Source organism: Syngnathus leptorhynchus, chromosome 3 (genome assembly GCF_054491065.1).
Source record: "Syngnathus leptorhynchus isolate UIUO chromosome 3, UIUO_Slep, whole genome shotgun sequence".
In the NCBI taxonomy this organism is placed as follows: domain Eukaryota; kingdom Metazoa; phylum Chordata; class Actinopteri; order Syngnathiformes; family Syngnathidae; genus Syngnathus; species Syngnathus leptorhynchus.
The window spans coordinates 18,431,103-18,443,694 of NC_141197.1; the positions used below are offsets into that span (position 1 = coordinate 18,431,103).

At 39.5% G+C, this 12,592-nt stretch overlaps 2 protein-coding genes across 5 annotated transcripts in view; one reads left to right on the top strand and one right to left on the bottom strand.

The window, feature by feature from the left end:
• phkb (phosphorylase kinase, beta) overlaps positions 1-11,042 on the bottom strand; it is a 28,396-nt gene extending 17,354 nt beyond the window's left edge. For 2 of the 3 annotated variants that reach the window (XM_085907710.1, XM_085907712.1), the window contains exons 1-9: positions 10,960-11,036; positions 8,209-8,295; positions 4,912-5,050; positions 4,090-4,189; positions 3,383-3,490; positions 3,223-3,303; positions 2,426-2,541; positions 2,213-2,276; positions 1,065-1,160 (exon numbers count right to left, since the gene is read on the bottom strand). In XM_085907710.1, the coding sequence (XP_085763836.1) occupies positions 1,065-1,160; positions 2,213-2,276; positions 2,426-2,541; positions 3,223-3,303; positions 3,383-3,490; positions 4,090-4,189; positions 4,912-5,050; positions 8,209-8,295; positions 10,960-11,023 (855 nt within the window). In that variant the 5' untranslated portion in view covers positions 11,024-11,036. Of the gene's footprint in view, positions 1-1,064; positions 1,161-2,212; positions 2,277-2,425; positions 2,542-3,222; positions 3,304-3,382; positions 3,491-4,089; positions 4,190-4,911; positions 5,051-8,208; positions 8,296-9,819; positions 9,918-10,959 lie in introns of all 3 variants that reach the window. The other variant, XM_085907711.1, reaches the window with a different exon arrangement.
• Positions 11,043-11,332: 290 nt separating this feature from the next.
• The window catches only part of itfg1 (integrin alpha FG-GAP repeat containing 1), a 49,387-nt gene continuing 48,127 nt past the window's right edge, over positions 11,333-12,592 (top strand). Inside the window, exons 1-5 of one of the 2 annotated variants that reach the window (XM_085907888.1) lie at positions 11,333-11,741; positions 11,843-11,927; positions 12,135-12,265; positions 12,353-12,410; positions 12,487-12,564. In XM_085907888.1, coding sequence (XP_085764014.1) covers positions 11,564-11,741; positions 11,843-11,927; positions 12,135-12,265; positions 12,353-12,410; positions 12,487-12,564 — 530 coding nt within the window. In that variant the 5' untranslated portion in view covers positions 11,333-11,563. The remainder of the gene's footprint in view (positions 11,742-11,842; positions 11,928-12,134; positions 12,266-12,352; positions 12,411-12,486; positions 12,565-12,592) is intronic. The other variant, XM_085907887.1, reaches the window with a different exon arrangement.

Here is a 12,592-nt window from a genome sequence, read left to right on the forward strand (position 1 = left end):
TATTTGGTGGCTTGTTTCTTCTTCAATTTTCATTTTTGAACACTTCGACACGATGCCAAGTCCCGAACACCCGCCGCCACCTTGACGTTTGTCTGATGTGCGCAATTAACCTCTTCTCACTGTCGTCAGGAGGCATCTATTCCAAGTCTGACGGCAGGGAAGAGGATGAAGATGAAGAGGGGATTAAGATCACAGCTGCTCCGAAAAAGGAAGTGAAGACGCCTCAGAGAGGAAGCACTTCAGCTTTTTAGAGTCCATTCAGTGCTCAAATGCACCAGGATTCATCTCGGGAGGGTGGAAAAAAGTTCATCAGCTAAGTTGAACATCTGCTAATTAATAGCCCCCAGGAGACCACCCGTATCTCCACAAAGTCCGCTTAGTTGTTAAATCCACAGCCCCCCCTCCCACATTGGCTACTTCCATACTTGCTTTCTTATCAGTGCTCCTCCACACTCATACCAATCTCGTATAAAAAAAATCCTTTTCATTTGAAACAGGCCCAGGAGTCATTTTCTTTCCCTGTGTTTTATAATTAATACACATTTAAAGGTTCACTTATGAAATCGAAGTAAGAATATATTTCTGATAATTTATTTTTGGGACAAATATAAAACGGCAACTAGCACAATGAAATAAAAAATATAAAGAAATGTAAATAAATAAATAAATAAATAAATAAATAAAGAAAGAAAGAAAGAAAGAAAGAAAGAAAGAAAGAAAGAAAGAAAGAAAGAAAGAAAGAAAGAAAGAAAGAAAGAAAATAACCAGAAATAATTTCTAAAGAATTATGTCATATTTTTAGTGTGCACAAAATAAATAAATATGACGATGATAAATAATCCACAAAGTCAAAAAAATAGTCTGGGGCACACAAATGATATAACAAAAATGGCTAAAATAATCCACAGACTAAATAAATGGCCTACGGCACACACAACGATTAAACTGATGCCTCCTGTTCTTGCCAGTTATCCATAATAACCATCACCTTGAATGACAGAAATAAAAATCACAACTAGCATCTATTTTTCCTCCCACACGGACGTCGGTGCGGGTACACTCACATGAGAGCGTGACTCTCGAGGAAGCAGGGAGCACAACGTCTGCCTGTTTCGGTTGTGGGCGTCCAGATCCACAAAGATCACCGACCAAGAGCAACCCTGAACACACACACATGCACAGCTACATTTAAATGCTAACCAACATCAAGTGCGGCGTAGGAGTGCTCCAACAACAACGTGTCAAGAGTCATCCCATCATTCCAAACATCCCATGCACTTAAAGGCCTCACCAGTGTTGTTTTTTTACTTAGCGGGTACTCCAACCACTTTGAAGTACCAAAAAAAAAGAAAAACAACCCGGCATCCACCTGCTAAGCATTTTCTAATGTAAGCACAGATGCATAATGGATGATTATTGCCTACATGGTCTATTTTCTACTTCCCTCTGAAAAAAAAAAAAGTGTCGGACGGAGATGGCTTTTAGTCAAATGGTCGAGGTGTGCAAAGTGCAAGGGATTGTGGGTCAGCTCTGTTGATTGAGGGTGGAAAAAAAAAAGTGCTTGAGGCCGACCATTTAGACCAAGGGTGGGCAATGTGCGGCTTAAAATTCCATTCAAACATTTTGCGAGCGTCTTATCCTCATGGTTAGTTTAAATGTGATCTATTTATGAATGTACCTATTTATCAGTTTAGTTGCTTTATTCTAAATTCCCGTAAAAAAAAAAAAATTGAATTCCAGTTGACGGCAATCTCCGTCAGTGGCACTCAAAGGGTTAATAAATGGTTTGTCATTATTTATAACAATCTCCAATATTTTATACACACGTTTAAATACAATTGAGTTAGGTAAGGTAAGTAGCCACATATATTGTCTCGTTCCAGCGTGCTCAAAGATCAGCGATTTAAAACATAATAGGAGGAAGCTTCTCACGCTCTCGCCTCTGATCAATTTTTATCACGATGGGAAAAGTTCACCAAAGGAAAAAAAAATTAACACCTCGCCTCACATTCATGTCACACAAAGACGGAGGGGAAAATGACAAATTCACACGCCGCAGTGAAACGTGATAATAGCGTCCGCTGCTGCGAGTCAGTCGATTGGGAAATCAGCATCGATAGACATGATGAACATGAAAGCTATTTATGGAGTCCTTTTTCTGGGTGTGCAGAAAATTTGATTCTGATTCTGACATAGTACATTTGTGCATTACCTGGTTTCCAAACAGGTTAAATCCATTGATGGCCTCCAGAGCAGCCTTGGCCAGGCCCACGGAGCTGCACACATTTGAATTTTATACTTAATAATTGTGATTACATTCATTTTATCCCTGGATTCTGTAGCAGGATTAAAGAGAACTGACATTCAGTAACCTTAAAAAATAAAAACTCGGTTGAGCTGAAATGTTAACTTAAATGTGACCGACCTTGAATGCAGCTCGGTGCTGCCGTTGTTATACTTGCTGCCTCGTTCCCACATGCCGTAGTCGGGCACCCTGTAGGCTCTCTCTACGCAGAAAACCAGGTTCTGGATGAAGGACACCTGCGAAACATAAGATGGGACAACAGAATTGTTGTGAAGACACAAATATACTGGTCCCACCCACTTGGGATCAACTTTGAGTGAAGGTGACCCCTGAACTAAAATTTGGCAATTTTGATCTAACACTGCCTTTCTTGCTAAAAATAAATGAAACAATTACAAATAATCCATGATGTTAAAAGAATCTGAATGTACTTGGTTCATCATGATAAGAACGACTTTGCACAGTAGGAATAATTCACAAAGTCAGAACAGGTTAGAATAGTTTATTTTCCCCATTTGATCTCACCCACAATAACATGGTGAGTCTTTCAGTGCCTAAGGTGCAGATGCCATCTACCAAAATGAAAACCTGGCTGAGCAGGTCCAAGAAATAGTACCAGAGCCAAGTGGAGTAGGTACCATGAGGTAGAAAATTGGCTATGCATACACATAAACATCAAATAAGTGAACTGCCCAAAAAATACCAATAAACGCAAAAGAAGAGAATTATTGCAAAGTGTGTGTTTGTGTTAGTGCGTGTGCAAGTGCGTGTTAGTGCACGTGTGTGCGTGTGTACTTGAACGATTGGAGATGTAATCTAAAATGACAAAGCTGCAAGAGAAAGCAGTGAAGGTGTTTGTCTTGTTTTGGGCTCCACTAATAAAATGGCTACCTTCCTACAACCTGGCTAGCGCCTACCTCATCCGTATTGTAGATTATCTGCAGGCCGGAGCAGATCATCTCCACCAGGTAGAGCAGGAACAGGGAAACGGCGTCGATCTGTGGAGAGCACACAAACCACATTTTTACATTGAATTCAAAAGCTCCGCCGTTCCATTTAATATCGAACACAAATGACCTGCAGGTGGTGGTACTGGTCGTAGGTGTGGATCTCGTCGCCCGTGTGCACGTTGAACATGGAGTGCAGACACTTGGAGGGGCTGGGGTCCTGCTTGAACTGCTCCACCTAAAACAAACACAAAATGGATCTCGGGGTAGGGAATGGATTTTGTACCGTGTCGTCTTTACACCAAAAATAAAATGATTTGCGGGTTATGATTTCAAATGTTGAGCAGCCACTTGGGGGAGCGTATAATACATGAGTACAATATGTGTTGGGTGGGGGCGGGGGTCGAGTGTGTGGGTAGCGACGACATGAAATCACAGCTGGGCCGCCAGCCGTTCCCTGTGTCACGCAGAGTTATAAATAATTGGGCCTTTGTCCCACTTTTACCTCATTTGTTTCCCCTCTTGCTCGCTCGCGCCATCATGAGAGCAGCCACTTTCTAATCCTCCATCTTTTCTTTTCCCCTCCCGACTGCCGACATATTTTGCCCTTTTGCCCACCGACTCCCATTTTTAACTTGTTCTACCTCAGAAGAGAATTCTGAGATATTGGACAGTCACAGCTTTGCTCTTTTATAATGCAGTTGTGATGATTGGCAGGGAATTTCCAATATAAAAATAATAAATACATCAGAAATAATCATTATAAAATATTATCAAAATAAAAATAAAATAAAAATTATAAATAAGAATAATATAACGATTTGTGATGGCACCGACCTTATGAGCTTGCCTCATGTAACAGTAGAGGATTCCTCTCATGCACTTGATGGCCGAGTGCTCCAATTCGTGGGTGCGCCCCATGTCGTCGTCGATCCGCCTATAGCCCAAAAGAACAAATTTGTCATTTGTTCAACATCCACGCTGAGCAAACAATAAGTCTGGGTTGAAATCAGCATATATATTCAAAACTATGAATATAGGCAATTATAAATTGCGAGCGTTAACGCTACAGTATATCCCATGTGGGGAAACACGAGACGAGTCGAACTGATAATTTCAATTGTGTACGTGTACCTAATGTTGTGGCCAGTAAGAGCACATGCTCATTTATCAGATATCGTTGGTGCTTCAGAGCCTCCGGATGACAGCAGAACATGGCCTATGTTCATTATAATGCAATTGAACTGAGTGAATGAAATCAAGTTATTGTGTGACACACACACACACACACACGAGCGAGCGAGCGAACAGAAGCGAAAGTAACACTATTCTCCAAGGCTGTCAGATGAGAATTATCTTAATGAAATCCCGGCGACAGATCTAATAGGAAGCAACCGTGACTGATGGCCGCGATCCACTGCCGGTTCACATAGCAGTGCAAGTCTCTATTTTTAAAGTCCATCCCCTCCCATCTCCCTTGATTCTTTTTTTCTTCTCCTCTTCCCTTTCTTCATCACGTCTTCACTCACTGTCGTACAGTGGCTCTTTTAGTTTGTTTTCGTCCTCATCTGTTTCAACTAAAATATCCCATCAAATCTCGCCTTTTACGGTCACGTGGATAATCGTTTTAGGTTATGAGAGCCACATGCTGATACTGACCGGTAGGCTAAGGCCAGCGCCCAAGCTGCCGCCGCACAGTACAAGGAGTCCCGCACCTTGGCCTCTTTACAAGTGGAGCAGATCTTGACGGGGAAGAGCCCAGTGGTGGGACTTTGGTAGTTGAGTATGGTGGCCTTGACTGGCAAGAGGTAAAAAAAAAAAAAAAAGATGAAACATGCATGAATGTGCTTTACGCAACCCACATATTTAGCTCGAGTCCTGCCCTTCAAGCAACGAGTGGGAAGAAAAGCTAATGAGCGAGGCTCGCTGAATATTCCTCAACTTCAAGGAACCGTTAGACAACGTATGGCTCACATCTAAATCCGTACATGAATGTTTAAAACGCCACAAGCGCAAATACAGTGTGCCATATTTTTATACATATAAATATTCATTAAATATGTATTTATTGATTTATATTTGTATATATTTATATCAAGATTTGTTTTGGACAGAAGTGATTTATGGAAAATAACACAACATTGTGCAATTTTAAATTTGACTTGGCTTGCGTGTCAATACGACACTCTCCACCAACGTATGCAGAAATTTGTGCCTATCCAAGCCTCTGATATAGTCATTCATATATTTTACACAAGCACACGCGTGGCGGTAGTGCGGCGGCAGAGGTGACTAATCTATCGGGGGAGATCATGTCATTTTTCATCAGCACATTAGGCGCCACGAATGGCAGGCGACATCCATTCTGCCGGTCATTTGTTACACAGTCAGAGATGGTGACGGATTTAGAGCAGCTGAGACACTTGACGGATGAACATATGTTCTCACCCAAAAAGTATAGAAGGCATTTAATTCAACCCTCTACGCATGGATTAACTGATGGAAAGCATGTGCACATCCATCATCAGAACCTTTTGTGCTGTGTCGGATTCGTGGGAGGTGGAAGAAAATGCCACAGCAGCAAAAACAACAACAAAAAGAATTCAAAGGGTGATTAAACAGAGGAAAAAAAATCAACTGTAAAAAAAAAAAGAACTAGGTTAGGTTAAAAGTACTTCCAAATCCACACAGGTTATAAAAAAATATTTACCATTTGTCACAAATTATAATGATACAACCGTAAATACCCCAAAAGTAACACAAGTGTGAATTAACTGTGCTACTGTAAAAAATAAAAATAAATACATGAACACAAAAAAGGTTTTAAAAAAGAAAGGTTAAAAAAAAACTCAAAGCGTGCAGGTAAACCACTCAAAATTTGTGCATGTCAAAATACGACTATTCATCAAAAGTGTAAAAAAAAAAAAATAGTAAAACATTTCCACAAATTTCCTAAATTCCTAAAATCCCCTAAAGGTTGTGAAGGTAAATCACTCAAGATTTGTGGACGTCAAAATACAACTATTTACCAAAGTTGTACCAAATTTTAGACGACTGTAAATTCTTTAAAATACAGAACACACGTGTAAAACTATAATGGATAAGTCCAAGTAGCCAAGTCCTCACTATCCACAATCCATCAACGCAATTTTAATTGAAATTTCAGCGACATCAAAGGACTATTTTTGTTTGCCCTCAGGTGTCGTCTTTAGTTTGTCACCCTCCCTCCCATCCCATCGTCTCTCTTCATCGCTCCTATGTGCACCGGAATAGTCTGTTCCGAACCATCCGACAGATGATTTAGTGAAACATTATCTTGACGGATGTCAAAATACCCTCCCCCCCAAATCTTTAATTTGCATTTGCGAGACATTTTGAGAACAAACGACTTTTTATGTGTGTGCGTGTTTCCTCACGCTGCTCATGATGACTCGGTTGATGTGTTCTTCTCGGGTCATTCCGGAAAAAAACATCAAGACGACATTATCGCGGTTTTGTTCTCAAGGGACTCCGGCTGAGCTGGACTCAATTTTATGCTCAAACGTTTTAGAAGGGACATATTACGGAAAATTTACTTTTAAATAACACAACACAAATAACAGGCTGTCGGCAAGCTTAATTACACATTGAGCATGAAAAATAGAAATTAAATTAATAGTTGTCCGCCTATTTCTGAAAATCGGTGGTTTATGAGCGACCTCGCAAAAAAACATTTTTGACTTGACTTGACCCTTTTAAATTGGCATCAAGCTGCTTCAATTCAGATTTGGAATTTGCCCTGGAATCCCCCGCCCCCCCCCCCCCAAAAAAAAATGGCAACATGCCCAACATCCCATTCCTATTTCGGGAATAGATTCTTAAGACATTTTTATAAGAATATAACAAGCCCACCTAATTCTGTGATAAATAAAACATCCTTCCAGAACTAATTTACATCATCTCCTAGGGAGTCCTTCTAAATGAGTTTTAAAACGACGACAATGTGTCAAGTCAGTCACAGTGGTGCCATTGTGGCTCGTTTTGCAGCACAAAATCAAAGACACGCACACACAAAAAGAAGAACGGGTTTGATTTGTCATTGTGTTCCTGCCTCGCTGCCCGACAGTGAGCAGGTAGCATATATTGGCAACCGGGTCTGGGTGCTACTGATAACGACGCCGGCTTTGTTCCCCCCCACGCGTCACAATTGGACGGCCACTTCCTATAACAGCTACCCGACGCGCCGACGAGTAAATAAGCCTGGCAACAAGACTTATTTCCGTGTATGGGATCACCTGTTGGACTCTAAATGACAATAATTACCACCCGTTGTTTCAGCAAGCGCATTCAATATGCACGGCTGTCAGGCAAAAAGCAGAAATCACACGCACAAAAAAAAAAAAACAATAAAATCTCTTATTTTTTACTTCCAAATCGTCCATAATAAAGTTCAGCAGGACTTTCGGGGTTTCATTTTTACAGCAGCCTATCGAGGCAGGCTATTCAGCAAAACTCATAGAATCAAATTGGACCAATCAAAATCATCTTGATCAAAGAAGTTGACATCTTATTTTATTCATGCCTGACTCTATGATCAAAAATACTTTTAGAAATTCAGATACCCCAAGTTGCTTGCACATGTGACACCCTCGCCATTTCTTGGCCACATAAAACCAATTCTGTGGTTCACGGACCACCAGAACAGGAAAAAGCACTTTAGCCTGGAAATTGCCTTTAATCGATGCTGTTCCTGTGGAGGACGCTTTTTCTCTGCTGTAGCACACAGAAACACACTTAGTTGAAACACCCTCGAAACACACACACATCTCTTAACAATAGAAACATGTCAGATGAAATCATAAACTCAATAGCGCGGCTGTAGTTTGTGGCGCTATTGTGTGCCTCCCCACTCTGCTATCATTGTACACCTCTTACATGGCGTCGCTTCGCATGCTGACAGATGATAAGTGTACTTACCGGCGTTGTAGTAGCGGTCCAGCTTCTCCCACAGGGGCTCATCCTCGCGGTGGAGGATGGACAGCTTGAGGGGCTCATAGATGGATCCTGAGAGAGGACACAGTTGGTATAGATTTTCCATTGTGGCGGACATATTTTTTTGTCTAAAAGATACAGGAGAGGATGGTTGATTTTGGTTGGAATTTAGAATAATTTTTTTCCCCACAGTGGAACTTAAAAGGGTGTCCAATTTAGGAATTTGACCAAAGATGTTGCTGCTGAAGTCGTAGAAAATGTTTGATATCAAATTTTTTCAGTAGTACCCACTTTTTGAGTCGTTGCCGATACCGATACCAAGCACCGATACCACATTTCGATACATAACATTTCCCCCAAAACAAGACCTGTACGTCTCAAAATAAAAACAATTCTTGAAAACTAATGAAGTTAATGGAAATTAGGATGGCACAGACATTGTAATTTGATTTTTCTCTTTCCATTATTTACTATGGAAAAGGTAAGCGATCAGACATTCTATAGTTTAGCATCGTATGTGTCCCAACAGCGGGAGTAGACAGGGAATTCCCTCAAGTCTGACTCCCCCCCAACCCACCACCCTCATCTTCAGACTCGTCTGAAGATGGTGATTTGCATTTTAATAGACCTGACCTCAGGTCAACACCACAAGGTAGTGAACATTTCACATTCCCACTGAAATTAGCATAATTTTCATTATATTAAAAGTTTCAGGATGTGGGGACAAAGGGGAAAGATAAAGCTCTTTTGAGGAGTGTAGATGAGAAGTTGAACATTCCAATTTTACTTTCTAACATGGTCCAATATTCCAATGATTCACTGACTCTTCAGTATCTATTGCATTTAGTGAAATATTATCTGTAACTGGATTCTGTTTTTTAGTAAAGTACAAGAACTGTTACAACCTCTGTAAACAGAAACAGTGTAATTAAGTATTGTACCAACAATGTATAACAAAAGTATTAGGACACACCTCCTGGTCATTTAATTTCAATTCATCAATTAATTTGTGATAAATTCTTAAAGGAGACATTATATGTTATTTTCATGATTGGAAGGCCAATCTAACTTTTATTACAATGGGGTAAAAATGTAAGCTTCCGTAAACACTATAAAATCATTTTTAGTCACTTCAGTCTCGACACTTCATACACAACAGTAAAAACTCAGTGCAGCTCTGCTTACCTTTTGGTTTGTCAGATTGCAGCTGTGTCTTCAAAATGGTAAATGTTCACCCAGCCAGGCTGGCAAACCATGTGTTAAACTCAATGTGGGAGCGGACTCATGCAAATTAGCCAAACTATTACATCACAAACCATTCAAGACAGCTTGCCCATAAACACATCGGGGAGCATATTTGTTTGAGTATGAATAATAAAATAATATATTCATAAAATATAATAAGAACAAGAATAATAAAAACTGCACTTTGATTCAATACTTTTGTCACCATGACATATTTATGTTTATTTTTTATTTTATTATTTTTATTTCAATTGATTTTTTTTATTGATTTATGATATTGTTTTTTTATTACTATTATTTTTAATGTTTTTATTTAATTTGAGTCATTTGTCTAAACCTGCTTCTACTTACCCAGTTTCTGGACTTTCTGATGAGGCCCCTTTATCGCAGCCATTTTCAAAAGGTGAAATTAAGGCCAATCGTCCCTCTCTCTCAGCTAAATCACAAAACTACAGCAGGAGGCAGTTAGTAGCACACATTAAACATTGGACACGTGTATGAATTAACATTGAATGACATGATTATGATGTTATCGTAAAGAACGCATGCAATAAATTATTTTTACAGACAGACAATAGAAAAAAAAAGACATGACAACATTTCAATTTCAGAAGAATGTGTTAAAAGTGATTTCGATTCAAAAGTTAACAATACAACAGCGCTGCAACAAGTCATCACAATCTGACTCATTTGAGTTGCATATTCCAATAATAAAAAAAAAAAAAAATGTGGCTCTTGAAACGCTGTTGGATTGTTTTTAACATTCTGTCAAGCCCAATTCCAAACCCAGAAATAGTAGAAAAACAGAATAAAGCTTGAACATGTTTAGGATGGACAACAGGGTGTTGTTGTTTATTAATTCAATTATGTAGTTAAGATGCAATAACACAAGTATTCTTATCTCTTGTAAGACAGGTGGGACAAAGGTCTGGCTGATATAGTTTGTAGCATTCTACTGTTTGACGAGGTTTTTTTTTTTTTGCTAAATGTTTCCGTTCCTTAAGATGCACAAACATGCATATCATTACTGTCAATTGTAGTGGTATTGCTGTTAAATGTTGTTTTTTGTTTTTTGTTTTTAGAGAAACGTGACTAAAACATATTTCGGGATGGCATGGAGTATTTATTGTATTTCATTCAGGACGAATTTTGCATCCTAAAGTACACTCAATATTTCGGCGTGAACATGAACCAGCAGTCTGTTGGTGGTTTGGTTGCAAAATCTATCACTTCCTCAAGATTCATCTTCTGCAACATACAAACACGTATTGGAAGCAATGTTCATTTAATTATATCAGAGATGACAGGGTCTCAAAATAGCTGTCCCCAAATGTTGCACATTGAAACCTCTGACCTTTCGTGCATGAAACCAGTCAGTGTATCCGCTGCAAAACCAAGTGCCTCGCGTAAAAAAAAAACATGTCACGTGCACGCAGACAAAGAAAGTGCTAATTCGTAATACAAGGACAAGGTGAAAAAGGTAAATCTGACCTGATCTTTTTGATCGGGCTTTAAATTCCAGCAGTTTCCAACCGACATCAGCCAAGCTTGCCATGGTTGCAAAAGCATTCAAGTTCTATTGTGTGCACACGAAACTTCTGGCTTACACTTTCAAAATATATAAAATAGCCGTTTGTTTTTTGTAGATTAAGTCTTTTTGAACCGAAATAATAGTTAATCATGATAACATAATTATTTTCGTATTGCGAAATTTAAAGTTTGTCCGTGATTTGAATTAGAATTAAATTACAATGTACACTTTTTACTATTATTTTGAAAGATAACCTACCATATCCGGCTAAACTGATAGTAAAGCCGAAAGATTGCTGCTGCTGTCAACTGTCAAACTACCTGAGCACGACACTGACGTAAAGACAAAAGTAAAAATACAGCAACATTTTACCAAATTACAGGACCTTAACACATATATTTCTGATCTTTAGTACAATTAAATAAACTATTAAAGTGACATATGACACAATTTTCCAGGTCATGCCTCGTTCAACATAAAACCGCTGCTATTTCCTGCGTGCCGTAAAGCGGCTTGCCGAAAGACGATCAGTGTTGTTGTCAAAGGAGCACTGCTATCTGCGAGATGTCACTGTCACATTGGACTGGTTTGGTTCTTTTTTTCCAATTTATCGCCAACCATCACACGAATGCCCTCCAGAATGTCACGACCGACTTGTTTGGTGGCGAAAACAACGGCACGATTGCAGCGTTTGGCGACTTTAACGCCGACAAGCAGACAGACATCTTCATCATCAGGGAACGTATGTTTAATAGTTGTGTCATAACGGCATACTCTCGCACTATTTATTATGCTTCATATTTTTGCATCTTCACCTTGTACTTATTCTTTGTTTGATTTTAGAGTCCGAGCTGGTCATCTTCTTGGCTGACTCCAAAGCACCTTACTTCAAGCCCAAGGTGTACATCTCAAAAGGGATCTTGCCAAGGTGATCGTGTTCTCATTGATTTACACTTTAAACGCTATTGTAGTATCTCACTTTCAGTGATTAGGTCACCAGGAGTGACTCCATTATAGTAAACCCTGGAAACTCACGCTAAATTTAGGAAATGGGCAGACTTCAAATAGTGTTTAAATACAAGCTGGAGAAAAGTCAATTGTATATAATAATTCCCTGTTCATGTGATGTGTACAGTGACACAGTCCTCACCAGTGTAGTGCCTGGCGACTATGATGGAGATTCCCAGATGGATGTTCTCCTCACGGCTCAGATTAACACAATGGCATCCTCGGTTTTTCTCTTTTGGGGAGACAACGAGACATTAGGTATGTGGATACAAAGGTCTTTGGCCGAGGAAGGGACTCTCACATTTTGTTGAGGAATACGATAAAATTGTGTTTGGCTTTCTGCAGATATGACAGCTTGGCTCAGGTTGAACAAGACCTTCAGAGATCAACCTCTGGTGATGGAGTAAGTATGAGCGACATTATGGGATTATATCCATTCATACACAAAGATTATATTGCTGACACATGTTTTCTTGCAGTTTCAACGGTGACATGATCCCAGATATATTTGGAGTCACGGACTCGACGACCACGGAATTTTGCTCCTTGACCAATAGGTGATTTATATTTACGTCGTCTTAATCG